We start from the raw sequence: 24486 nt of genomic DNA on the forward strand, positions 1-24486 counted from the left end.
AGCGCGGGTTGTTGCCTCTTGGCCTAGCGCAGCGTATTTTCCTTGTAAATATATTTGTACATAGCTTTTCGTCTGCGTCATCCTACGTAACAATATTATGGGATATTCTCGAAGAAGGCGTGGGCAACGACTGTTATAGCCTTTGAGAGAGATTTAACTAGAAAATACAGTTTGCGTTGAATTGGAAGGGATGAGGAGCGAGAATAAAGCTCATATCAACAAAGGACTGAGGCAGGGGTGCCCTTTATCCCCACTGCTGTTTATGATGTCATGGGGAGGAGGAAAAGGGTGCTAGAGAGAATATCGGGTTTAATATCTCATACAAACAGGCAGTTATAGTCAGTAGTACAGCAGCAGCTTCCAGGTTTGTTTTATGGTGACGACACTGTGTTGCCTGGTAACAGGCAAAGTTATGCGCAACATCTGGATGAGATTCGGGGATAGGAACGTGATAATTTAGCATCGAAATATAGCGTTAGAAAATCAGGTTTTATGGTATTCAATAAAAAGTGTGAGTAGACAGTGCCACACAGGGCCAGGAAATATCTCAGGTAAAAGAATACAAATACCTTGACATATGGATAAACAAAGGCTATAAATATATGGAAACACAGGAAGTAACAATAATAGCAAAGGGGAAGAGAAATGCGGCCATAACGAAACACAGAGCGCTATGGGAATTCATTATTCGTAAGTACGAGGTGATCCGGGGTATGTGGAAATGTGTAATGATTACAGGACTTACATTTGGAAATGCGTTTCTCTGCTTGAAGTCAGGGGTACAATAAGGACTCAATGGCAACCAAAGGCCAGTGGGACGCCTAGCGTAGTGCACTCACGGGAACACTACATATGAAGCTGTGCAGGACATGGGCTGGACAAGTTTTGAAGTGAGGGAAGCTCAGAGTAAAATTGATTATGAAGAACGACTGAGGAATATGAAAGAAAATAAATGGGTTGCGAGAGTGCTCAGGTACATTTGTAGGAAAAACATTGACTCGCAGTAGAGGAAAAGAACAATGAAGCTTACCAGCAAGTATGCGACCGGTATAGGCAGCAGCATGGCAACAAAGAACATCGAACGCAAAGTCAGAGAGGCTGGACGATCTCATGGTTGGTGGCAATGGAAAAGAAATCTGCTATGAGTAACAACCTAAGAAGACAAAGCGAAATCAGGATAGAAACAACAATAGTCTTCGTAAGGGAGGGTCAAAAGTTTCGAGCGTTATGGAATCAGGAGACGCAGCGCTGGTAGCGCCGCATGTTGTAGTATAGTACTTTCCTGAATCGCAACGCGTTAGAAACGTATTTGCATTGCAGCGTAACAAAGTTACATCTATCTATCTCCGTATTCCCCGTGTTTTCCCTACTATTAGGAATGTTTTGCAAAGGGTAAATTTCCATTTACCCATTCAACACTTCTGGGCATCCCTGACCCTTGCACACACACTCACACACAAAAAAAAAAATCCACCGACGATAACGATACTCCCTAAGGCGAAATTTGAGCGCAGCTGTATACGTGTTTTCATTTCGCGATATGTTGACTGGCGCGGATAATCTGTCTCGCGCGATACGTTGCAAATGGAGTGAAGTGTGGCGCGACTGCCTCGCTAGTCGGGAAATTGCGAGAGGCAGCGAGTGGGCGACGCGTGGGCGCGATTCACAGCAGCCGCCGTCGACAGACCTCCCAGACCAGTGTGTCGGAGCGGAACGAAAACAAAAACGAAAAGCGAAAAAACAAAATTACATTTTTGACCGAAACGAAAGCGTAACCAAAACGTTATTTATAATTTTGTTTCACAGTGAAATCGAAATATTCTTTGTCGGTTTTCGGTTCAAGGGGAAAGTCGGCAATCCGAAAAAAACCGACGTCAGGTAACGTCCGATTTGGCGCGTATCTCGAGGGTCCGCCTAAGCGCGTATCTCGTGCAGGGACAGTGCAAGTGGTAGCCGAGCGAGCACTCCACTAAACTTAGCCTGCCACTCGGTGCAATAGCAGATCGGCATCGTAGCGAAACCCAAGGATAGGGTGCTGAAGAGCCTATAGTTTCGTTTTCTGCGGGTGCAACGATTTCTTACCGAAGCTTTATCGTTCGTCTAAGTTCGTTTTATGGGAACAATGGTCTCGCATTTCGGCGAGTACACTCGATGACCTGCTGCTTCTGAGATCATGCTCGGCACCTCGAGTCAAGGCACTGTGCATGATCTCAGAATTAATTATTCACTTATAGCGAAAAAATAAATACCACGTTTTTATCGGTACTTTGATTCGAAGATTTTTTTGCAAGCCAAACAAAAAGCGTTATGAACCGTTACGGATCATTCCTTTTTTTTTTTTTCGTTCCAGAGCAGGACCGGAGTGGAACATTTTTCAGTGGAACAAATTTGAACAGTAACGAAAAAACGTATCGTTCTGACACCCTGTCCCAGACGACGCTCGCTACTCTGGCGCCATCTCGTAGCCGTCGTCACCGCGCAATAAGCTTTTCTCCTCACGGTTTCGCCATACCCTCCTCCTCCGCTTTCCTCCTCGCGTCTTTCATCCCCTGCTGCGCTCCGCGTTCGCTTTCATCTTTCGCTGCTGTGCTCGCTCACTCGGTTACGCCGACGCTCGTCGTAAGAACGGGTCGCATAGGAGCTGCGCTCAAAAAACCACACGTCGCCATCGTCACGCGTGTTTCGTGAACACGCATACGGACAAGCTACAACTGTCGAGCCCAACGATGTTGAACACCGGTGCGTGCGGAGTCCAGACCCCCGATCAACGTCCCCGCTCACCCAGCGCGGCCAACACGGCGGCCGTCCAGAGTACCTCGCCGCACAGGGCCGGCAGGCACAGCAGCAGCCCCATCCAGCGGCCGTAATGCTCCTGGAAGGGGTCCAGCATCGTCACCGCGTTCGCCGTCCTCATCTTTTGCGCGAAGAAGAAGCCGCCTGCGATTATTACAAGGCGCGCATGTGCGGCCGACGGTATAGACGAAAACTCGGCATCCATATTGCAATTTACACGAAGGTCACAATTCTTTTTTTTTTTTACGTAGCGACCCCTACGTGTTCGTGATGAAAAAAAAAGTAACAAAGAACATTTGAAATTGAAGATTTCGTCCTGGTATTGCAGTTGAACTCCGCACTACCGCTTTTCCGGGACGGTGACTCGGCCAGCTGAGATAATTAGGTGCTTAGCATGAATTCTTCTTAGGCAAGTTAGCTTATACTCGGTGAAGCCATTGTATAGAGCAGTTAGAACAAACAAAAAGAACAGAGGACCTGACACCACGGCCGCTAAACGTATCGCTCTTTTTGTTTAATTGGGCTACAATGCATGACTTCACCAACTGGGTGTTCAGCACATCTGGTGGGGCGAGGACGGACTACTAAAAAACTCGAAGCCCAGGAACGCGCACTGAGTAATCAATTACGTATTTGGTTGCTTATACACACTTTCTCACTATCTATCCACCGTATATTGCTCTTACACTCGGTTACAGTACTTCGCCCCCTTATTTTTTTCTCCTCAGCTGATTATAACAACTTCAGACGCTACTGCGCCATACTTCCGATATCCAGGGAGGGAAAGAGATAAGAAGAAGGCAGGGAGGTTAACGAAGTACGATATATCCCTGGCCGATTGAATTCAACGACAAGGTAGGTGAATGCGAGAGCAGGGCGCGAGTAAGAGCATCAAGAAATGTCAAGATTTCTGGGCTAAAGCTTTACGCACAGAAAAAAAAAAGAAAGACATGCTGCTTTGTCTGTCCGCTATTCTTTGACTTTCCTTTCCATTTTCTCATTTCTCTTTCGCCCTTATATTTTAAGAGAATTTATTTTTCAGTCATTTAGTTTTCTCTTCTTTTTTTTTCCTCCCTTTTCTTCCGTTCGCTGTTACCTCCTACCTTTTTCTCTTTTTCAATCTTTCTTTTTAGGCTTGAGTATTAGGCCTTCCAACATATACAATGAACTAATTCCTTACTCGCTTTTTTTGCGTTATTTCATGTTCTTTCTGCCTCTTGGGTGTCGGCGAGAAATGTCACCAGACGGTACGCGATCTGCACGCGGAACCTTCGCAAAGCCAGCAGCACGCCGCGTTGACGTCTTCGCTTCGCTCCCGACTGACGCACTCCCAACAGCTGGAAAAGACATGTCGAGTGCGTGCCTCGGCTGGCATGACGTAAGGCGTACGTCGTGTGTGTGTATATATATATATATATATATATATATATATATATATATATATATATATATATATATATATATATATATATATATATATATATATATATATATATATGCGCGTCCGTAAATCTGCCGAAAGCGTGCGCCGTATGCCTTCTCCGCTCGCAGTTCCGGCGTGGTCTAGTGGCTAGGATATCTGGCTTTCACCCAGAAGGCCCGGGTTCGATTCCCGGCGTCGGAAGAGGTTGCGGTCTCATGGTGTAATGGTCAGCACTCTGGACTTTGAATCCAGCGATCCGAGTTCGAGTCTCGGTGAGACCTGAGTGTTCCTCTTTTTTGTTGTTGCGTTCACGTGAGCTTTAATCGCGCGGCGTGACCGAAGCGTATGTTTTCAATATTCACGTCTTATGATTATCTTTCTTTGACCTTTTCTCGACCTACCTCAGATTCGTTTGTTTTGTGTTGTGCCCCCTCTTTCTTTCTTTCTTTCTTTCTTTCTTTCTTTCTTTCTTTCTTTCTTTCTTTCTTTCTTTCTTTCTTTCTTTCTTTCTTTCTAATGATGGCATCGATGTATTCATGGAGGCTATTATGCACGCGGTCGAATTTCGCCATACTGTTGAATTCCACCATGTTGGCGTTCTGAGCCGATCAGAGGGCATAGCCGTCCTGTCAACCAATCAGAGCTAAGCAAGATGGTGAATTTGACATTGTGGTGGAATTTCGAGTCCAAAATCGCATCCCCATGGCCTGGTAATAAGGTTCGTCTATCTGGGCTTTGTTAAAAAAGAAACACACTCCGCTTGAGAGGAAGCTTTAGCTCGGGCACAACTCCGATGTCTCCTATTCAAGTACGTATAAAACGCAGATACGCTTTTTCTGTGATAACCTTTAGGGCGATTTTAAATTTGTTGCAATTGAGAGAGAAAGCTAAATTCTAGTGACTGTCGGAAGCGGAATTTCGATTTAGGGCCTGAGTTCCTTTTTTTAATGGAATTTTCAAATATTGGTAAGATAAAAAAAAAATAGAAGCGCGAAGTTAACCAATTCGTAGCTCTGCACCTAGAACAGAAATCGCAAACCTGTCAAATCCATCCATTAGAACATTCAAAGAGGACAAATTTTACATGTCAAGTCATATCTTACGCGAGTTTGTTACATTATTTACAAGAGTTTAGCAAAAATTCTGCTTACAGTTTAATGGTCTATTTGAAAGCCATGTATAACATCGATATTGTCGATATGTTATATATTTCGATATATAAAAAATACACGACATAAATAGAAAATTCGCTATCAATGGTCACTAGATTTTAACTTTTTCTTTTAGATGCAACAAACCTCATCAAATTTGGTGCAGTGGTCGCCGAACAAAACAATTTCTCCTTTCCCATGCATTTAGATAGGAGGTTCCGAACTAAAGCTTCCTCTTCATTTTCAGCTCATAAATACCAGCGTATAAGTGAACCTCGACACTATTCATAAGCGGGTCGCTAGATCTGGATGAGCGAAAATAATGTGATGATATGAGGGGCTTGATTTTCTGCAAGATGACATTCGGGCGTCCAAAGCACCCCGCTGCGTATTTATTTTTTAAGTCCGTGGTTAAAAAAACGTGCAAGGTCGTAGTGTTGCTCTCCGATGGCCACGCACGTGACAGTCTTGGCACACATTCCGCACAGAAGCGTTGGCGCCTTGCACGACGAGTAAATATTTTTTTTTATTTATATGTAAACAATTATTTTCATTTGCAATGTCTTGAATATAGTATGACGGTAGAAATCAGAGGACAATATGACGCTTATCATTGTCGTGCAACAATTTTGCGAAAGAATGCAGATTACGTCAATAAAGTATGCTGAATGAAGAGCTGCGTTGAAGGAGGGCGTAGTCCCTCCATATATAGGGTGTCGCAGCTGACGTTAGCGAAGCTGGTCAAAGAAAAAGAAAAGCTTCAATAAACATGGCGCAAAGCGCAATTTTAAGTCTTACGGTGTTCGGTAGTGAGACTTCGTAAGACCGAACACCGAAGTCTTATAATCGTTTGTTGCACCGTGATTTTTTTCATCTTTTATCCTTTTTATTTATTTTATATTTTTTTGAGCGACTTGTCTAACGTTAGCTGCGACACACAGCATGCCTCGAAGTAAGCCAGAGTTACACCTCTGTTTTCCGTGCGCCGCTCGTGCCGCTATTCACCGACTCTCAACACGTGGTCTAAAATGACGTCAAATGTTCCGCTGTGTTGCGGAGAAGCCAACTTCGCGGACCCGACGCTAACTTTTCGTTTCCATCAGTGGCGTCAACATCGGAATTCGCCGCTTAACAAGCATGACATGGTATATGAACGGCATGTCATGATGTGACATGCATGACATGACACTTAATTACATTACATTACATGACATGCATGCATGACATGATATTAATGACTTTTTATGGCATGCATGCATGAAACGACATCATGATGCATGACATAACAGGAATGACATGGTTTGTGACATGCATGTCATGGCATGAATCGTAAGACCACGAGCCGTTCATGGTCTGGTGGCTGAAACTAATGCATGATATTACATGAATGTCTAGACAAGAACAACATGATAAATATGGAAGAGTCCATACGCTTCTGGCGCCAAGCAACTTTTGGTGATATTGTGAAAAAAAAAAGAGGCTTTCAGATCATAAATCAGAGTTCTAAATGCTTCTTGCAGTTGGCTGAATTGACTTTTCCCTCCCATATGCGACAATTGCCATAGAGATAAATTCGATAAGGCAGCTGTATGGGCTTGTTCGTAGGCCACCTTCGAATTTGTTGTAGCGCAGTCACAACGACACGGACAGTTAGAAGGAACGCGAGACAACCAAGACACAGCGCTGTGTGTTGTCTCATGTGTCTTATACATGTCCGCGTCGTTGTGCCTGCGCTACAACAAATTCAATCAAAATTCGTTTAGTGTGGTCTAACGAGAGCATTTCGGCCTTTCAGCTGTGTTTCAATGACGCAATCAAAGAATCCACACGTCTTAAGCTGCTTCCGGAAGCGTTCGGTTTTCCACAGTTTGTTTGTAGTGCGAAGCCTCATGTCGAAAGGCCTGAAAGTGTTCGTCCTCGCACTTCCAGAAGGAAGAAAAGAGAGAAAAAAAAATGGCTGTGGCTTAGCTAAGGTTAAGCCCAGGATGCGAAGCATACTAGCCTTTATTTTAGTTGTTGAACCACTGTTTAGCCTGGTGAACTGCTGTTGCTTGGCTATATTTGGTTCGGCTAGACGAAGAAACAACTCATGCAGGCGAGCGCACGATCTGAGACCCGGCTATGTAGCTACGCGGCCGCAAGCGAGCGCACGAGTTGAGCCTCCGCTTTTGCAGCTGTTATGACGTCATATGGTAGCTACGCGGCGGCGCGCGGCGAAGCAAAGAAAAGCGTGGTTGTGCGGCTAGTACGCTTCGCATAAAAACAGCAATCCGTGACCTTGGTACGAACGGTTACACAAAGGCATTTATTCACCGCGTCATTCGCCGAAGGAACGAGCATGAAAGGCAGACGGCGGCTGCCGCACCACCCAGGCAACGGCGCTGCGTCTCGATACCATACGTTCGAGGCGCCAGCGAGACAGTTAATTCGGTTGTACTACTCCATCTGCTGTATCCTTGCCGTTTTTCTTTTTCTGTGTCCGGTGTCGCGCTCGTGAGCTTTACCTTGACCAAAAACTTTTTGACTGCGTGGCCACGAAAAGTGGAGTTGCAACCAAGCCGTATTTTCTAACGTTCAATTTCGTTTTTTTTTCCATTGGCATGACTCGTGTAACGACGCCACTCCGGCGTTATCGCTGCGATCGGCCGATCGGTGCACCGTGTAATCAGAAGAATGGAAAAATGACACGCGACACAGCAAGGTTCGGGTTGCAGGCGGCGTATCTTGGTACGATCCGCTTATTTTTCATTCTCCCTCATTGGCTCGGACGTTTGCTTAAACGTCGCCGCGTCACCGGTACCGATCGGATCGCCCGGCGCCACTCCTGATAGGATTGGTCGTATACATACGGAATACACGCCCTAATAACCAAGGAATCGGCAGGGAAATGGGACGCAAGAAAATACAGGTCCCGATAAGAAAAGAACAATAGAAAGTGCGACAGGATGGCGCGAGCACCGTGTTTTGCGACGCTGCATATCACGTTATCCTTCTTATCATGCCATAGCACCGAGTGGCCGATACGAATGATAACGGCGGTGCGGCTGCATGCGCTCGTTCCACGCCCGAACCCATGGCGAAGGGCAAAAACAATATGAAATGGAACGGATCGTCACAAGATATATGGTCCCCAAAGTTAACCACTGCTAACTACTAAGTGCTCGCGCTTGCTGACAGCACGTCACGGTCGTCATGCGTGAGCTGTATTATAACGTCGCGCCGGTGGAGTCTTGTCTCGTCCACCCGGCAGCGATATGCGTGTATGTATTTTGTCGCATGCCCAGCAGGAATCTCATTCATGAACGGCATCCGCTGAATCAAGTGACGTATAAAGTAGCCTGGCGCGCGTGATCCCAGCGGCAGTCGCGAGGTATGTATCAAGTTTGCTTCTCACAATGCGGGCGTATTCCGGCGTGGTCTAGTGGCTAGGACACCTGGCTTTCACCCACGAGCCCTCGGTTCGATTCCCGCTGTCGGAAGAGGGGTTGCGGTCTCATGGTGTAATGGTCAGCACTCTGGACTTTGAATCCAGCGATCCGAGTTCGAGTCTCGGTGAGACCTCTCGTTTTCTTTTTTGTCATTGTTTCTTGTAGAGTCAGATTTAAGGGATGTCTGCACTAATCCGGAATAATGATTCGCACTTCTGAAACTACCAACAGGCCGATCTTATCGTGATTGGAAGGCACCAATCACAGGCGGCAGTGACGCCATTTTGAATTCCTTCGCCAGAGCCGGTACATGGTGACGCAGTATGACGTGGCGTTCCCTTCCGCTATAGATTCTACACCACTCTAATCGCCTACCGTTAACGGTCGAGGATGATTACGTCGATAATGCGGGCGGAGCGCCACTTACACCACTGATGAAGCGCGAAAAGGAATGGCATCGGAATGGAATCACATCACTCCGGCACACTTATTCGTGATGTCATGAATTTCGCCAGCGTTCGGCTGTATTCAGTTATTGTTTGTAATTCGTGGTTACATCGCCATTGAAAGTTGAAGATTCATCCTGGAAGCCTTTTGAGCGCAATAATGGACCAGGTGTGCTAAAAGCTGTTCCAAACTTTTCTGTTCCAATTCTGCAATCAGTCCTCCGCAATTGGTCAAAAACTTTTTTCGATCACCCCCACTTCGCCTGTCAGTCACGCGACGTCACGAAAACCGCGATAGCTCCCCATGTGATATGGCCTGTACAGACCGATTATGCTTGATTGGACTGAATAAAAGAAAAATAGTTATTTCTCATTCGACGCCTTTTCGCCATTAGCCGTCAGCTATTGGTCGAAAGTTTTCAGGCTGCACCCACTTCACCTGCCTGTCACGCGACGTCACAAAACCGCGAAAACACCCTCTCAAAGTGACGTGTACGTGTTAAAGATGCATTAATATGCCGAACAAAACAATTTTTTTCTGAATCGCAGCAGGCTGCCCCGTTCCGAAATGAATAAAATATTGCTCAGACCTGCCTACTCGTACCTGCCGGAGAGCATTCGTGGGTTTATTTGCCTATAAAAAACTTTTTTGCGTGACCGTGTAACATCTTTGAGCACTTTCGACTCGTTTATGACCTCGCTCTGCCAACTCTTCCTTGCTGAGGATCCATTTTAGCGGCATTCTTAACCTTCCGTTGCACGCCGCCGCAATTTTCGACCAGCCACCGCAAGTTAAGTAAGGGGAAGCGGACCAATCGCAGGCGCCGCCACCACTCTCCTCGGCCGGTTAAATATATTCAATGCGCTGGCTCTGCCCCATCGAAACCCTCTACACTTGAGCGTGCTCCTCGCCCCTTGTCAGCCAGTTAGATAAGACAAGCCGCTCAGCGTAGGTAATGTTATTCTTTTCGAAACCAAAGTGACCTATCAGAGGGCGTTTGACTGGGGTGTTGAGGCAACGCTGCGGGTCATCGCCCGATGCTTGCGTCGGCGGCTGCGCAAATTTGACGTCAGGAGATTGGAATAAAAACACATTGGAATAGTTTTACGTTATAGGGCCCCATATCATGCGCAGACGTACCACGTGATCGAATCCAAGTTTCAGAGGCCTAAAATGCCGTGATCTTCACTCACCTAGTATGAGGCTGATAGCGTAACCGATCGGAGCGTGGCAGTAGAGGACGCCGTCTGTGTAGACAGCCTCGGCAGTGCCGTTCAGGTAGCCGCCTCCAACCCATGTGGCTGTTGACGAAACCGGCACCACACATTTAACCCTTTCGTAAACAGGACTCGTATTCGTGTAAGGAAGAAGAAAAGTTCTTACGCTAGTACTGTTTGCAAGAGCATGGGGGAGAGGGGCTATTCTGTAAGTGTCCACCTAGTGGACTGTCCATTTCGGCGGCCGCTCATTGGCTGCAGCTGTGCGAGCGAAAAGGTGACTGGCCGGGGCGCCTGTCTCCTTCTCGCTCGTACTGTATATTGTAGCGCATCTTAAGGATGAATACCGTAATTGGTGCTATATGCCAAGCTTATGTCTCGATAGGAGGTCAACCGCACGTTGCTTAACTGCCTAATGCTTAAGTTTTACTGGCTGTAAATTCTTTTCTATGGCTGAAATCGCTTTTTCTGAAAACATGTCATCTGGCATAATTACGAAATAACCTTTCTTGTCAGATATTACTGGTCTAAGTTTATGCTCCACAAGGTAACTAACTAACGGTCGGACAGGGTCAGACGCCTTAAAATGAGAATTTGATTGTTTAATGCTAGCAATGCTGTCGCATGGTTGGGGTTTATAAAATTCCCCTTAGCTGTGGCCAGTTCTACGTGGGGCAAACGGGGTGGTGTATCTATCAGGGGCTAATGGAACATAAAAGGCCTTTAAATAACCGATGGATCACCTTCTATTCTTTCCCTGCATTGCTAAGATTGTAACTGCACGCCAGAGTTAGTTGAATGAGATGAATGCGCGATATTGTACAGGCATAAGAATGAATATATGTGTCTTATGGTAGAGGCATGGCATATCTATAACGGTATAAGTGCGTGCGTGAGTCAGCCTTCGAGTACTTTACACAAGGAAGAGATTAGGTGCCTTAGCAGTTATCTCTGACGTAGACCGACACATGTACCCGACTGACACATGGTGATACCATTCCTGAGCTTGCGCAGATGAGTTCTGTGTCTTCTTTCTTTTTTCGCCTCAGTGCTCTCTTCAGTTGATAGCCGGCGTTCGTGTTGTCCACTTCTCTACTCTTGTGTCCTGTCTTCACGCTTCACCTCTTTTTTGCATAATGAATCCTTACCAACTAGCTCAGCTTTCTGTCGTTCTAAGATACTTTCACCTTGCATGTAAGCGCTTCTACTAGTCTAATCAAATGTCACAACTCTTCTTCAGTGAGGTTAATGCCCGTTCTCTTTAGCAAGCGTGTCCATGGTTGCAGTGGCACAGACAGGGGGTGGAACACCGGGCACGCCGTGCCCGTCCTCGAAATTTTTGTGTTAGTATGCTGCCGCCCCCCCTTCCCGCCCCGATCAAGTGGGTGCATCGCTCAAAACCACCTCGCCCCCCTCCCCCGGGGGGAAATATTACTGGCTACGCTACTGCACGATCGATCTATATAACTACTCATAATGGCAAAGTCTTGAGCGCAATTCAAAAAGACAGGGAAGTGACAGAGACACAGGACAGCGCTGTCTTGTGCCTCTGTCACGTCCCTGTCCTTCTGAATTGCGCTAAAGGCGTTGCCATTATGAGTAAACCGTACCAACTAGCCCAATAATCAGCCTTGTTGAACTATATAACTGTTTTCTATATTGGACCACCTACTAGCCACATAGACTATTGGTCCAAGTACATTGCACGCATTTCTTGAATTGTTTAAATAAACATAATTTCGATTTATTTATTTATTTATTTATTTATTTATTTATTTATTTATTTATTTATTTATTTATTTATTTATTTATTGGTTGATCGATCGAAGCTCTCAAGTCTGTTCCCTGCTTTGTAGAAGGGCGGACGCGGCTCACCTGTCATGGAGCTGATGCCGAGTGTCAGCGACATGTTCCTGTCGGCCAGGAACAGCCGGTGCAGGAAGCGGTTCTGGTGCGGCCGCCTGCGGCGCATGTCCGTCGTCGAGACCTGGCCATCCTCCTTGAAGACGTGCAGCTTGCAGCCCGACCACACGCCCACGCACACGATGACGAGGAAATACAACAGCATGGCCAGCACCGCCGGGATGTTGTGCACCGCCATGGTGCCCCTTCTTCATCTTCTTCGTCTCACCAGCCGCGCGTGCTCGGCCTCGAACTTGCGCGAGACGCTTTGCTCACGGGGAGCTATCGCAGGGCCGTGCTCCGACCGGCTGATCGGAGGTTGTGCCGCCATTAATTAACGCACCCCGCCAGACAGAAGATGGAAGGCAGCGGTGTCCACCTCCGACTCGTTTGACCGTCTCGAACGGGTCGACCGAGTGAGGAGGACAGCTAAGGTCGCTGGAATGCTGGACTGAGAGGACCCCTTGCCCACTGCAGGGCGGATGAACTTCCCGACGCTCACTTCGATCGCGTGCTGTTCTGGACAAATTTTTTAACTCTCTCGCTCTCGTTATCCATTAGCGCGAATGATGATCGGTGCTTGGTATAATTTATCGCCCCAGAACGGAGAAACGCTCTAAACTGGTTGCTTTATCCTAGCTGTGCATAGCCTTTGCATCAAAGATACGATTAAGAAAACCTACCTCGTCCTCGTCTGAATGGCCGAATGTACTGCCTGCATTCTTGCGGTAGCGGGGTGGCTATCAAACACGTGCACTCCAGGAAATAATGTGCACCCTTTTGAAAATTATCTTGACCCGCCATGGTCGCGTGACTTTGGCGCTGCACTGATAAGCACGAGGTCACGGGATCACATATCCCGGCCGCGGCTGCTGCATTTCGATAAGGGCAAAATGCAAAAAAAAAACGCCCATGTACGGTGCATTTGGTGCACGTTCAAGGACCCCAGTTGACCAAATTATTCCGGAGTTCCCCACACGGCGTGCCTCATAATCATAGTGGGGTTTTAGCACGTAAAAACCCAGAACTTATCTTGTCCCCAAACAATGACAAAATCATCTATCGTGCTAAAGACGGCATCGTGCACTTTCGCAACACCTTTTGGGTGCACCCTGGAAGCCTTACCGCACGTGAAGTAAAGGACACCTAAAGGGATGCGGAACGCAACGTTTAATTAAAGTTGTGTATTGGTATACTATTACTACGCCTATATAGAGAGATGACAGATTCGTCACGTGGCTCATTTACGCTCGGTCGGCGATACGCGCCCGCGGCGGGCGTTTTATTATTCTCAGACGACGCGCGGGTGGTAGGCCATGACGGCGTTCGCGAGGAACATGAGGCTGTTGAGGATGCCCAGCGCGCCGGCGATGGAGCCCTGGACGTAGACGCCCGTGCGCGTCTCGATGCACAGGTACGCGATGCTGGTCGGCACGTGGATGAAGGTGGCCAGGAAGTAGTTCATCCGGTACACCGTCGAGCCGGGAATCTCCAGGGCGCCTGCGTGCAGACAGACGTACGCGGCGCAGTTCACAGCCTGTTGGCGCTGACCGGGCAACCGATCGAGATGGCCGCGTATACACACGGGAAAGATGCGCAGGGAGCCCAAGCTCAAGCAAGACGTTCTAGAAGGATGTATTATGGATAACAGACAGTCAACACACTGCCTCAATGCCTGCGTGGCTCAGGGTATGTGGGGAAAAAAATTCAGAAGAAGGAAAAGAAGAAGCAGAGAAAAAACCAGCTTATACCTCTTTCGCACAAGGTCGTGAGTGTGAACACAAGCCTGTGGTTGCAGCACTCTGCATAGGTGCTGAAAGCAGAATCCCGCGAATTGCCGTTTGAGGCCACAGTGGAAGGCTCCGGATATATATATATATATATATATATATATATATATATATATATATATATATATATATATATATATAATTCCCTATCAACCTTTATGACCGTATATAGGATTATGGTATGAGCCACGAGTCTTTCAGTATGTAGCAGGCTTCAGACAGAAAACTGAAAGGACTATTTTTCCCTCTCCATATATACTCTTCAAGGCAACAAGGCCCATTTCTGTAGACCTCCTCGTTTTCCACTTGCATTGTGTTGTCGTCTCCCTTCCGTCCTTGTTTGCTGGCGCTAAATATGCTTTCAATTTACCAACACGCCCAACAAATGGCATTTCATTCGCCGATCCATAGAGTATCTGAAGCTCCGCGGAAAAGTCATGTTGGCGTCGAAGTGTATGTATATATGAAATTATGAACACGGGAGTGAGGCACAGCATAATTATGTACGAACGGCCGATAAAGTTGATCGTGGCGTGTGTCCAAACGAACTTTCCCACGTAAGTACATGTATCTACCGCTAGAGGGATGCACACACAGCAAGAAACACAAAGTGTCACAGGCGGTAACTTCCAACACGTTTATTCAGGACACAGTTAACCCAGCGTTATGTGCCCTAAACTAAGAGGCGATATGCGAGCGCAACGTTAGAAAAACGTACAAATATAGCCCCTATAATCAATGGCTATGCAGCGTTCTTCTGAATGGTACAGCATGACGGATATTTCAAAGGTGCAGTTTTAATTTTTCTTGTTGAAGAATACGACAGGCTCCATCAGCTCGCGCGCAGTTCTTCACAGCCTTCGTATCTTGGAATCGTAATTCACACGAGCAGTCGCTTATACGATGAAAGCGTTCCTCTCGACTTAATCAAGTTAATTTTATTTTCCTTCGTTATAAAGGAACGCTAAGCATGGAAAATCAGTCCTGCGGAAACCCGTAAGGCGGAGGACGGTTCATGAAAGAAAAAAAGTGTCATCCACCTGACTGTAGCGTGAAGCTACCAAGGAAACCAGTAGAGGTTTCTCGGAAAGCTTCGTAAGTGAAGAAAAACATTTGCTCCGGTCCGGGGATTGAACCCAGCACCTTTCTGGAGCAGTCGCGTCTGATCTATACCACCTATCCGAGGATGGTAGAGCGATCGCCCGGAAAGGCGTTGGTCCCGGATTCAATCACTGGACCAGGACGAATTTTTCTTCTACTATACGAAGCTTATTTCTGAGAAAGCCGTACGGTTTTCCTCTGTAGCTTCGTGCTGCAGTCAGGTGAATGACAATTTTACCTTTCATTAACGCTAAAGATGTCCTGCGTGATATATCGCAATAGGCTTAAAACACTGACATCAGTCAGACATAACGCCGCAAGCACCGCAGCTTTATTGCAGCCTGCGTCCGTGTGTTCCGATGCTGACGTGTGATGATGACCATGGCAGTGCCGATGAAGGCACGATGAAGATGACGATGAAGTTGGCGATACATCACTTCTCCCCCTCTTACAGGTCCAAGCGTTCAGGAGGCCGTCGCTGTCGGGTCGATCTTCGTAATGGTGGCGGGCTATCCGTCTGGGCCACTTCCGGACTATGTCGCAACGTGATTGGAGTGCTATCTGCAGGGTTTACGGCTACCCTCTGTGTCGAGAAAGAGTCTGAGACAGTTCGACGTCTCACCTGGTCCAAGTGTCGCCGCTGAATTCCTTTCCCGGAATCAACAGTGACCATTCTGGACCCCAGTTGATCTCGCACTACTCCTGGTATCCACCTGCGACGACTTGTTCGGAAATCGCGCATCCAGACTGGGTCACCTGCCTGAACTGGAGACCCTCCAACTCGTGGTTGGATTTCTGGTGACCTTTCATCGGGAGCGATACAGTCCAGCTTTGTTCTTATTTGGTACCCCAATAAGAGTTCCGCCGGCGACTTTCCATCCTTGACGGGCGTTCGGCGATATCGACATAAAACCCGCGCTATGCGTATTTTGAGGTCTATTCCGGGGTTCTTCTTTAGTCCTTCCTTGAGCGTACGCACAGCTCGTTCGGCTAACCCATTCGACTGTGGATGATAAGGGGCTGTTGTGAGTTGTTGCACATTGTTCCGTGCCAGAAACTCACGAAAAACTTTGCCCACAAATTGTGGTCCGTTATCAGAAACAAAGGTTTTTGGAAGGCCGAACCGTGCAAATATTGATCTTAGCGCGTTAGCTGTGGTTTGCGAAGTCGCAGTTTTCATTGGAATGGCTTCCATCCATTTCGTTTCCGAGTCAACGACGACTAAGACCATTTGTCCGTCCAACGGGCCTGCGAAATCTGCGTGCAGCCGGCTCCACCTTTCCCCGGTGGCTGGCCAGGCCAAAGGTATCTGTGCTGGTGGCATCGCTGAAGCCTGCGCACATGTGGAACATGAGTTCACCAGTCGCTCTATGTCGGAATCCAGTCCCGGATACCAAAACAACGTTCTCGCTGTGGTTTTCATGGCTGTCATGCCGGGGTGTGTCTCGTGCAAAAGACGCAACACACGCCTTGCCGCCGCCAGGGGTAGAACAATGCGATGTCCCCAGTACACCAAATTATGGCTGACTGTAAGCTCTGTCCTTCTGTTGAAGTACGGCCGGAGATGCTCATGGCCCTGCGGAAGATATGCCGGCCATCCCTGGGAAATCCATTTTTTAACCTGCAGAAGGCTGGTGTCTCGATTAGTCAGATGTTCAACCTCGCGGGCGCAAAGCGCTGTTTCCTCAAGAGAGTGGGCATACAAAACGTACTCGTCGGCAGCACAGTCCCGCGGCTCCTCCATTACTGGCAAGGGCAACCGACTGAGGGCATCAGCATTGGAATGGTCGCTGCCCTTCCGGTACTGCAATGTGTAGTTGTAGTTGCCAAGAAACAAGGCCCAACGCTGTATTCTTGCGGCCGCCATCGGTGGTATGGCTTTACCTGGATTGAATAAACCAGTAAGAGGCTTGTGGTCTGTTACTAAGACGAACTGATGTCCGTACAGGTAGTCTTTAAACCGGGCGACGCCGAATACCAGTGCCAAAGCTTCCTTTTCTAGCTGCGAGTAATTGCGCTCGCTCTTGGTAAGTGTCCTGGACCGGAATCCGATGGGGTAATCAACACCATTCACGCGGTGCGACAAAACGGCCCCAATGCCTACTGGTGATGCATCACACTCCAGCCGCAGTGGCTTATCCGGGTCGAAGTGAGCCAAAAACTTGGAAGCCACAATTGCCTGCTTAACTTGCTGAAATGCTTTCTCCTGTTCCTGGCTCCATTGCCACTTGACTCCTTTGGATAAGAGAGCATGTAGCGGAGCTAGCATGGTGGCCAGATTGGGCAGGAACTTCCCATAGTAATTTATGAGACCGAGAAAAGCTTTCAGCTCACTCACCGAGGTGGGCTTTGGGACTTCAACAACGGCTTTGATATTGTCGTCCTTCGGTCGCAGACCCTTCGCGTCGATACGATGACCGAGAAATGTGACTTCGTCTTGCCGAAACTTGCACTTTCCCTTGTTCAGTCGGAGACCATACTCCCGCAGCCGCTGCAGCACGGCTTTGAGCCTAGAGGAATCATGTTTTTTCTCGGCGATGATAATGTCATCCAGGTACACCTGCACTCCAGGAATATCCCCCAGCAGTCCGTCCATTCGCCTTTGGAATATGGCTGGAGCAGAACTTACGCCAAACGGTAATCTGTTAAAACAAAAGAGACCCTTCTGGGTGTTGAGGACTGTTATCTTCCTTGCTTCCTCATCCAATGGCAACTGGTTGTAGGCTTGACGCAAATCCAAGGTCGTGAATACCTCGCCACCGTTTAACCTAGCAAAAATGTCGTCCACTCGAGGCAACGGGTATTGTTCTACCACAGTGGCCGCATTCACAGTCATACGGAAGTCTCCACACAGTCGGAGGGACCCATCGCCCTTCAAAACGGGTACCACAGGGGTTGCCCATTCAGCGGTTTTTACCGGCGTCAAAACGCCTTCCGCGACCAGCTGATCCAATGACTCAGACACCTTATCTCTGAGAGCATAGGGCACAGTACGGGCCTTAAAGAACCGTGGACACGCGTTTTCTTTCAATTGAAATGTGACCGGTGGTCCTTTGCACAGGCCGAGTCCCGGAGCAAACACGTCGGCATATTCGTCAAGCAGCTGTTGCAGACCTGTGCTGGCAGCCTGTATTCCAGCCAGTTGCAGATTCGCTACCACATTCGACAACATTGCCACTCCAACTTCATTAAAAGCCTTGATGGTGTCTCTGCCGCACAAAGATGGTCCGGAGCGGTCGACCACTATGACAGTACCAGGAATATCTTTCCCGTCGCACGTAGCGGTCATGCTAAGCTGGCCGACAACTGGAAGTTCTCCCAAGAGACAAGAGAGCTTGAGCTGTGAACTCTCCAACGGAGGCCAGAGCCGCTTGTACTTGCGGAACACCGTTACGGAAATGACGCTTACAGGTGACCCCGTGTCCACCAACATAGTGAGCGGAACGTTATTCCAACTGATGTCCTTGTAAATAGGCCTAACCTTGCGGATACTGGCTGCGTGATGGAGAACCGCTGTAATCGTGTGCAAGGCGTCGTTGTCGTCCGAACTTGTGTCCTCTCCGGCTGCCATGGCGTACGAACCCTGGCGCCGTTGTCTTACTGGATAAGATCCCTGCCGACGGTCACCATTTGTGCTAGACAGGCACATCCGACGTAGATGTCCTCGTTTTCCACACCGGTGGCACACCGCGCGGAGGTGTTTGCATTCGTCCTCAGCATGCGATTCTCCACACCTTCCACACACGTCGCGTTGTTCCGGGTTGGGACGTCGCTTCGAGGAATGGCTCTTTTGTCGGGCAAAATGTACTTCTGAGTGCGCCGAGTTCATGCTCCTGGCATTTTCAACAGCTCTCTGTGCCGAGACAGCAAAGTCTTCAGCCTCTTCTAAGGTGAGCTTCCGTCGCGTCAGTAGATGGCGCCGAACGTCTTCATCCAGCACTCCGCAAACGATTCGATCCCTCAACATGCGCTCCAATGACGTGCCGAAGTTACACTTCTCAGCTAGGCGTCGAATGTCCGCAATGAAGTCCTGAGCAGCTTCCCCGTCTTGTTGCGAACGCATGAAGAAAGCATAACTTGCAGCGATCTCGTTGACTTCCGGAGCATAGTGATCTTCCAGATAGCCGACGACTTCCTCATAGCTCAGTTCATTCACCTTTTTTGGTTGACACCGGCCCTGCACCACACGCACTGCACTGTCCGTGAGCGAAGCGATGAGCAGCGCTCGCTTCTTCGTTGGGTCCACGATGCTATGAGCCTCAAAGTACGCCTCCAGGCGAACGCGATACGTAGGCCACGTACCTTCTGCATCGGCAAATTCCGGTGGCCGTCCAGCACTCATGCTGACGCGGGTCTTCTCACCTAGCGACGCTAGGCCTCGTCGCCACTGATATATCGCAATAGGCTTAAAACACTGACATCAGTCAGACATAACGCCGCAAGCACCGCAGCTTTATTGCAGCCTGCGTCCGTGTGTTCCGATGCTGACGTGTGATGATGACCATGGCAGTGCCGATGAAGGCACGATGAAGATGACGATGAAGTTGGCGATACATCACTGCGAGATTGGATGGGTGCGCGCACGCTGCATATCTCGGAGGCTATACGCCAACCAAGTACAAGTGCCTTTCCCACTTAACCTTCGAGCGCGTTTGATGGATAGGTGAATGAGGCGTTGGTTCGTGGCCTCCGCGATCAGCTCCGTGGCCTCCGCGATCAGCTCACGCGCCGCCGGACCTGGTCGCGGAGGCCACGGTTGGTTTTAGGAGTTTTGCGGACGCCTACAAAGGGCGAGCGACTTACCGACCAGCACGCAGACGAGTATGAGTAGCGCGTTGAAGAAGAAGACGATGGACGCGATGAAGAGGATTAATGCGTCCAGGCGCATGGACAAGTAGCAGTTTTCATCCAGGCGGCCTTCGCTCAGCAGGAACACGATGCCGGCGCCAACGACCATCTGGAACAGCTTCAGGATCCCGCTGGCCGTCAGTACGTACTCGCAGTAGCAAGCCATGGTGGTCGCTTCACCAGAGACCAAGTGCGACGCTTTGAAGACGACCGAAAACACCGCCCCAACGCGACCACTCGCCGGCTATGTTCTTCACAGCACGTGGCAGCCGCAGCTGACTCGAGAAACCGTCGTTGCGTGGAGGCACGGGCCGCGCGCGATAGAATTGACAGCTTCTTTGTCTTCTGCGACACGATGCTGAGCACAGCGTGAGTGAGTGAATAAACTTTTATTTGGGTCCAGCAAAACGCGATAAAACGCGCACCCGGCTAATCCCACGACGGGACTGACAGATCTTGTCTGCCGGCCCGATCGCGGGCGCGCTAGACGGCCACGATTTAGTTCTCAAAGACGGGGCGTCGCAGGAGCGCGTCCCACTCTTCCTTGGTGAACTTCGGGCCCAGCGACCCGCACTCCCGGAGCACATGAGGCAAAGTAGCAACCGCACCACAGGCCACGCAAGAACAATTGGGATAAATATCGGGATATATGCTGTTAAGGGACGCCGGATTTGGGTAGGAGTTCATTTGCAAGACTCTGACCGTGACCGCCTGCGGCCTGCTCAGCTTGGAGTGAGGCGGCGGGAAAACACTTCTCTCTAAGTAAAAGAATTTAGTAAGTTCATTGTGCGTGATAGGGGCGTCTCTGTGCTCGGGGAGAGAGTCGCCCGATCCGAGGGCAGCGCGGTCGGTAAAGCCACGCGCAGCCTCGTGGGCAGACTCGTTGAGGTTCAGAGGAACCCTACCCCCCCCCCCCCCCTCCAATTGCCCCGACGTGGGCAGGGAACCAAAGGATGGAGTATATGGAGGTGTCGCCGTTGTTCATCGCCTTTCAGAATTTGAATTACCTGCCGGGCTACCTGGCCTTTCTGGAATGCCCTGACGCCACTTTCGAATCACTATACACCCTTTCTCTGGGTGTATAGAAAACATGGAGATCTCAGGCAAATGCCTTAGATCTCCATGTTTGAAGGTCGTGTTGTGAAGTACAGAAAGTATCGCACGATCCAAGGAAGGCCAGAAGCGAACCAAAGCATGTCCAGCCGTGTGTAAGAGATTATTAATGATTAACACATTTAATTATTCATTAGTGATTGGATTAAGGCGGATTAGGGTGGATGAAGGAGGATTAAGGTGGATTAAGGAGGATTAAGGTGGATTAAGGTGAATTACAGTAGGCTTTAGAGGCGTTCGCCTTTGCGTTTCTTAGGCGATAGCCAAGGACACTTTTTTTTTTAAATTCTAGCGATGATGGCAGCGTAATTTTTTAAGGGTAAGTTTTAGGTTACATCTTTTATTCTAATAAAGTAAAAGAATTCTAAGGTTACGTTTCTGTCCTATTAATGTCATCTTAATGCGTACCCATTCAAGATCGCTGTAACCGGTCATCTTTTGAAATGGCTTGAATTTCACTGTTCTTTCTTTTTATTTTATTTGCTGCTGTTTCTGCCTATTATATCTTATTGTTGTCCTCATAGGTTTGAATATTTTTGATTGGTTTATATTTGTAAATCATGCACCCATCTCCTCATAATGCCCATTGGGTCCCGCGGGTGCGATAATAAGTAAAAGAATTAGCCTGTAAAATGGACTGCGGTGTTCCGGGTACTATACATTTTTTTATATCTTTTTATGTCTGATATGCGAGAAAAAAATGGGAAACAGATCTTTCATTTAAGCGTATACAACAGTCAAGCGCAGGCACAAGACAGCACTAGATGACATAAAAAATTAAGGCACGCATACATGAAGAAGATAAATCTAGTGGCAGTGACGCAGTTTAAGGAGCTTCTGCCGTTGCCTTTGCGCGTCCCTCTCTTTGTTAGTGCTTTTACAAAAAACCGAAACCTCAAGAAAACATAGAACTTTACAAGCGCTGTCAAAGCTGGTTTTAACGCGATAGCGTTAAGGAGCTCGTGTCGCAGAAAAGCCGGTGTCGTCGGCGTCGGCGTCGGCGGCGTTGACCGTGAGCGATAAATCACGGCAGGCGCTTCATAAATAAAAAGCAATTTCCAAGATTGGCCCGGTGGGAATCGAACCCAGGTCTCCGGAGTGTGAGACGGAGACGCTACCACTCAGCCACGAGTTCGATGCTTCCAAGCGGTGCAAACGCGCCTCTAGTGAATGCGGTGTTGCCTTCGAAACGAGCCGTGGAAAGTTATACTGCGGTGTATATCGGTAATTATGAACATGTAACGTACAGAAGTCACAATTACACGAGTTGCGAAGTGCGTTTCCGCTGCATTTCTTCTGCGCTTTCCGCACACGCAGAGCCATCTTGCGGCAAACACAGAAGACCCCCTCCTCTCAATGTACGGCGCTGCCCCGACAGGAGGCGCGCCGCGCGCGCATTGGGACCGCTGCCAGGCGCGTCGCGGGACTCCCTCTCCCCTGACGACGCTTCGCCGTGCTCCCGCTTTAGATTACTATCTATCTCTCTGCCCGTGCCGATCACGACGTTTGGCTGATACGACGTTTGGCCCCTCCGAGACACCGAGTTCTTTGGTTCGTTTCTTTCGCTCAGGCGCACGTTTCGTTGCCGCGGCGAACGCTGCGTTGCTCGACGCTCACCGCGTGATAGGTGGGCGCTAAGTCCGATGCGGGGCGCATCGTAAGTGATCGCTGTGCCGTAGCGCATTGTCTTATACCCCTTGGCGGGTCGACGGGAACGCTGTCGCGTCCCACTCTTGAAGGCGAAGCTTAAGCGTCCTCCAATTTTTTCATGCTCTGGGCACCCTAGTTGTGGAAAGGCCAGTGTCTGCAGCTGACCTGCAAAATCAGCTAGACCCGCTAAATGTAACTTGTTTTTGCTAAAGAACACAGTAAAAGCGACTTCACAGCGGTTGAGAAGGTCTGACTGAGATAGACAAAGCCTCCATTGTTAAAATGCGTAGTGTAATATGAAGCAGCGTCGGAACTAGCTTGAGCTTTACTTATGCAAAGGAAGCCCGCACGCTGTGGTCAAGAATTTTCGGCAATGATCGTTCGTACAACATAACCTGCAGTATAGTAGATCAAAGCACTACTGCTCCTTTTTTCTTATTTTTTGCCCTGGCACTCACAAAAAATAAGGTGCATGCTTAGGATATTCAGAAAATATCGTGGGTATAGCGTAGGGTTTCAGACGTGGTTTATCGCAGTGAATCACGTGGACAACGTCGTTCACGGTGATAGAGAACGCGCGCTCGACTAAACTGTTTTCTTAATGTTTTTCACAAACCGTAGCAGTTGGTGCCAGCCTTCTGTCCGTTCTCCTGATCATTCTTGCTCATTCTGATACCACTTCGTATCAGGTGGTGGAGTGAACAAGGATACACGCCCTTTGTTCGAGCGGTAATCGCTTCTACACAACGGCACAAAGCAGGTCCTCTCCTTGCACTGTCTTCGGCATTTTTTCACCGCCGCCGCATAGTTCTCGTAATGACAGGCACACGAACACAGCAGCCACGCACTCACTCTTTGACAACACCAAGAACAAACACGCAAGGCTGTTAGAACACTAAAAACGAAAACATATAAACCAACGCAACCGCTGCGAAACTGACATGCGAAACAGACGACACGTGCAGTCTGCACCCATCCGTATGACAGCGACCACTGCCGGCTATCGTGGGCATTCATTGCAAGCGGCGCCACGCTCGTCCATTGAAAAGAGCAGGTGCACGGCGCACTAGCCAGTATATTCTAGGCCATGGTGTTCTAACTACAGCTATGAGCTACAGTGTCTAGAATAAGTATTCTAGGCACTATAATTCTAACCATCATTGCCATGACGACACAGCGCCGCTTAGGAAACTCCCATAGACAGTGGCGCCAGGTTTCCCTCTAGGTGTTATAGCGAGAAACTTTATGCCAGGAAGCCATGCTCAGAAGTGAAACTGCATGCCCAGAATGGCGTTAAAGCATAAAGTTTCCTACAAAAATTTTGTAGGAAACTCTATGGGAAACTCTATGCATTAAAGCAACCTGAAACGGGGAAATGGGTTCGTTATTTTGTTTAATTTCTTAAGCTATCGTTCTTTTCTTTTTCACGGACAGAACATTTGAAGTGTCAAACTTCATGAAGCATTATTGGGAACTTAGTTCTTTGTCACCTTCGTTGTTTGCTGTCTCCCTACTTTTTTTCCACCAAACATCGGGTTTTGGACACCACTTATCATCAGTTATATAAAAGGTAGCGCTACCTATACGAGCAGCGCCCGCAGCGCTACCGTGCTAAATGTGCCG

At 48.5% G+C, this 24486-nt stretch overlaps 2 protein-coding genes and 3 non-coding genes across 9 annotated transcripts in view; 3 read left to right on the top strand and 2 right to left on the bottom strand.

Moving 5' to 3' along the window:
* The window catches only part of LOC135910647 (high-affinity choline transporter 1-like), a 29932-nt gene extending 16910 nt beyond the window's left edge, over window positions 1-13022 (bottom strand). For 3 of the 5 annotated variants that reach the window (XM_065442666.2, XM_065442667.2, XM_065442665.2), the window contains exons 1-3: window positions 12335-13022; window positions 10436-10543; window positions 2782-2937 (exon numbers count right to left, since the gene is read on the bottom strand). In XM_065442666.2, the coding sequence (XP_065298738.1) occupies window positions 2782-2937; window positions 10436-10543; window positions 12335-12560 (490 nt within the window). In that variant the 5' untranslated portion in view covers window positions 12561-13022. The remainder of the gene's footprint in view (window positions 1-2781; window positions 2938-10435; window positions 10544-12334) is intronic. The other 2 variants (XM_065442664.2, XM_070534414.1) reach the window with 2 other exon arrangements.
* Window positions 4346-4417, top strand: TRNAE-UUC (transfer RNA glutamic acid (anticodon UUC)). The gene has a single exon. It is a non-coding gene; the product is annotated as a tRNA-Glu (tRNA).
* Window positions 4426-4497, top strand: TRNAQ-UUG (transfer RNA glutamine (anticodon UUG)). Its single transcript has one exon. It is a non-coding gene; the product is annotated as a tRNA-Gln (tRNA).
* TRNAQ-UUG (transfer RNA glutamine (anticodon UUG)) lies at window positions 8857-8928 on the top strand. The gene has a single exon. It is a non-coding gene; the product is annotated as a tRNA-Gln (tRNA).
* Window positions 13023-13582: 560 nt separating the features above from the next.
* Window positions 13583-20410, bottom strand: LOC135910648 (uncharacterized). Its single transcript, XM_065442668.2, has 2 exons — window positions 20056-20410; window positions 13583-13861 (listed from the first exon to the last, which is right to left on the bottom strand). The coding sequence occupies exons 1-2, from the start codon at window positions 20264-20266 to the stop codon at window positions 13653-13655; spliced, it is 420 nt and encodes a 139-aa protein (XP_065298740.1). The 5' UTR covers window positions 20267-20410; the 3' UTR covers window positions 13583-13652.
* Window positions 20411-24486: the final 4076 nt, after the last annotated feature.

This window comes from Dermacentor albipictus, chromosome 2 (assembly GCF_038994185.2).
Source record: "Dermacentor albipictus isolate Rhodes 1998 colony chromosome 2, USDA_Dalb.pri_finalv2, whole genome shotgun sequence".
Taxonomy (NCBI): domain Eukaryota; kingdom Metazoa; phylum Arthropoda; class Arachnida; order Ixodida; family Ixodidae; genus Dermacentor; species Dermacentor albipictus.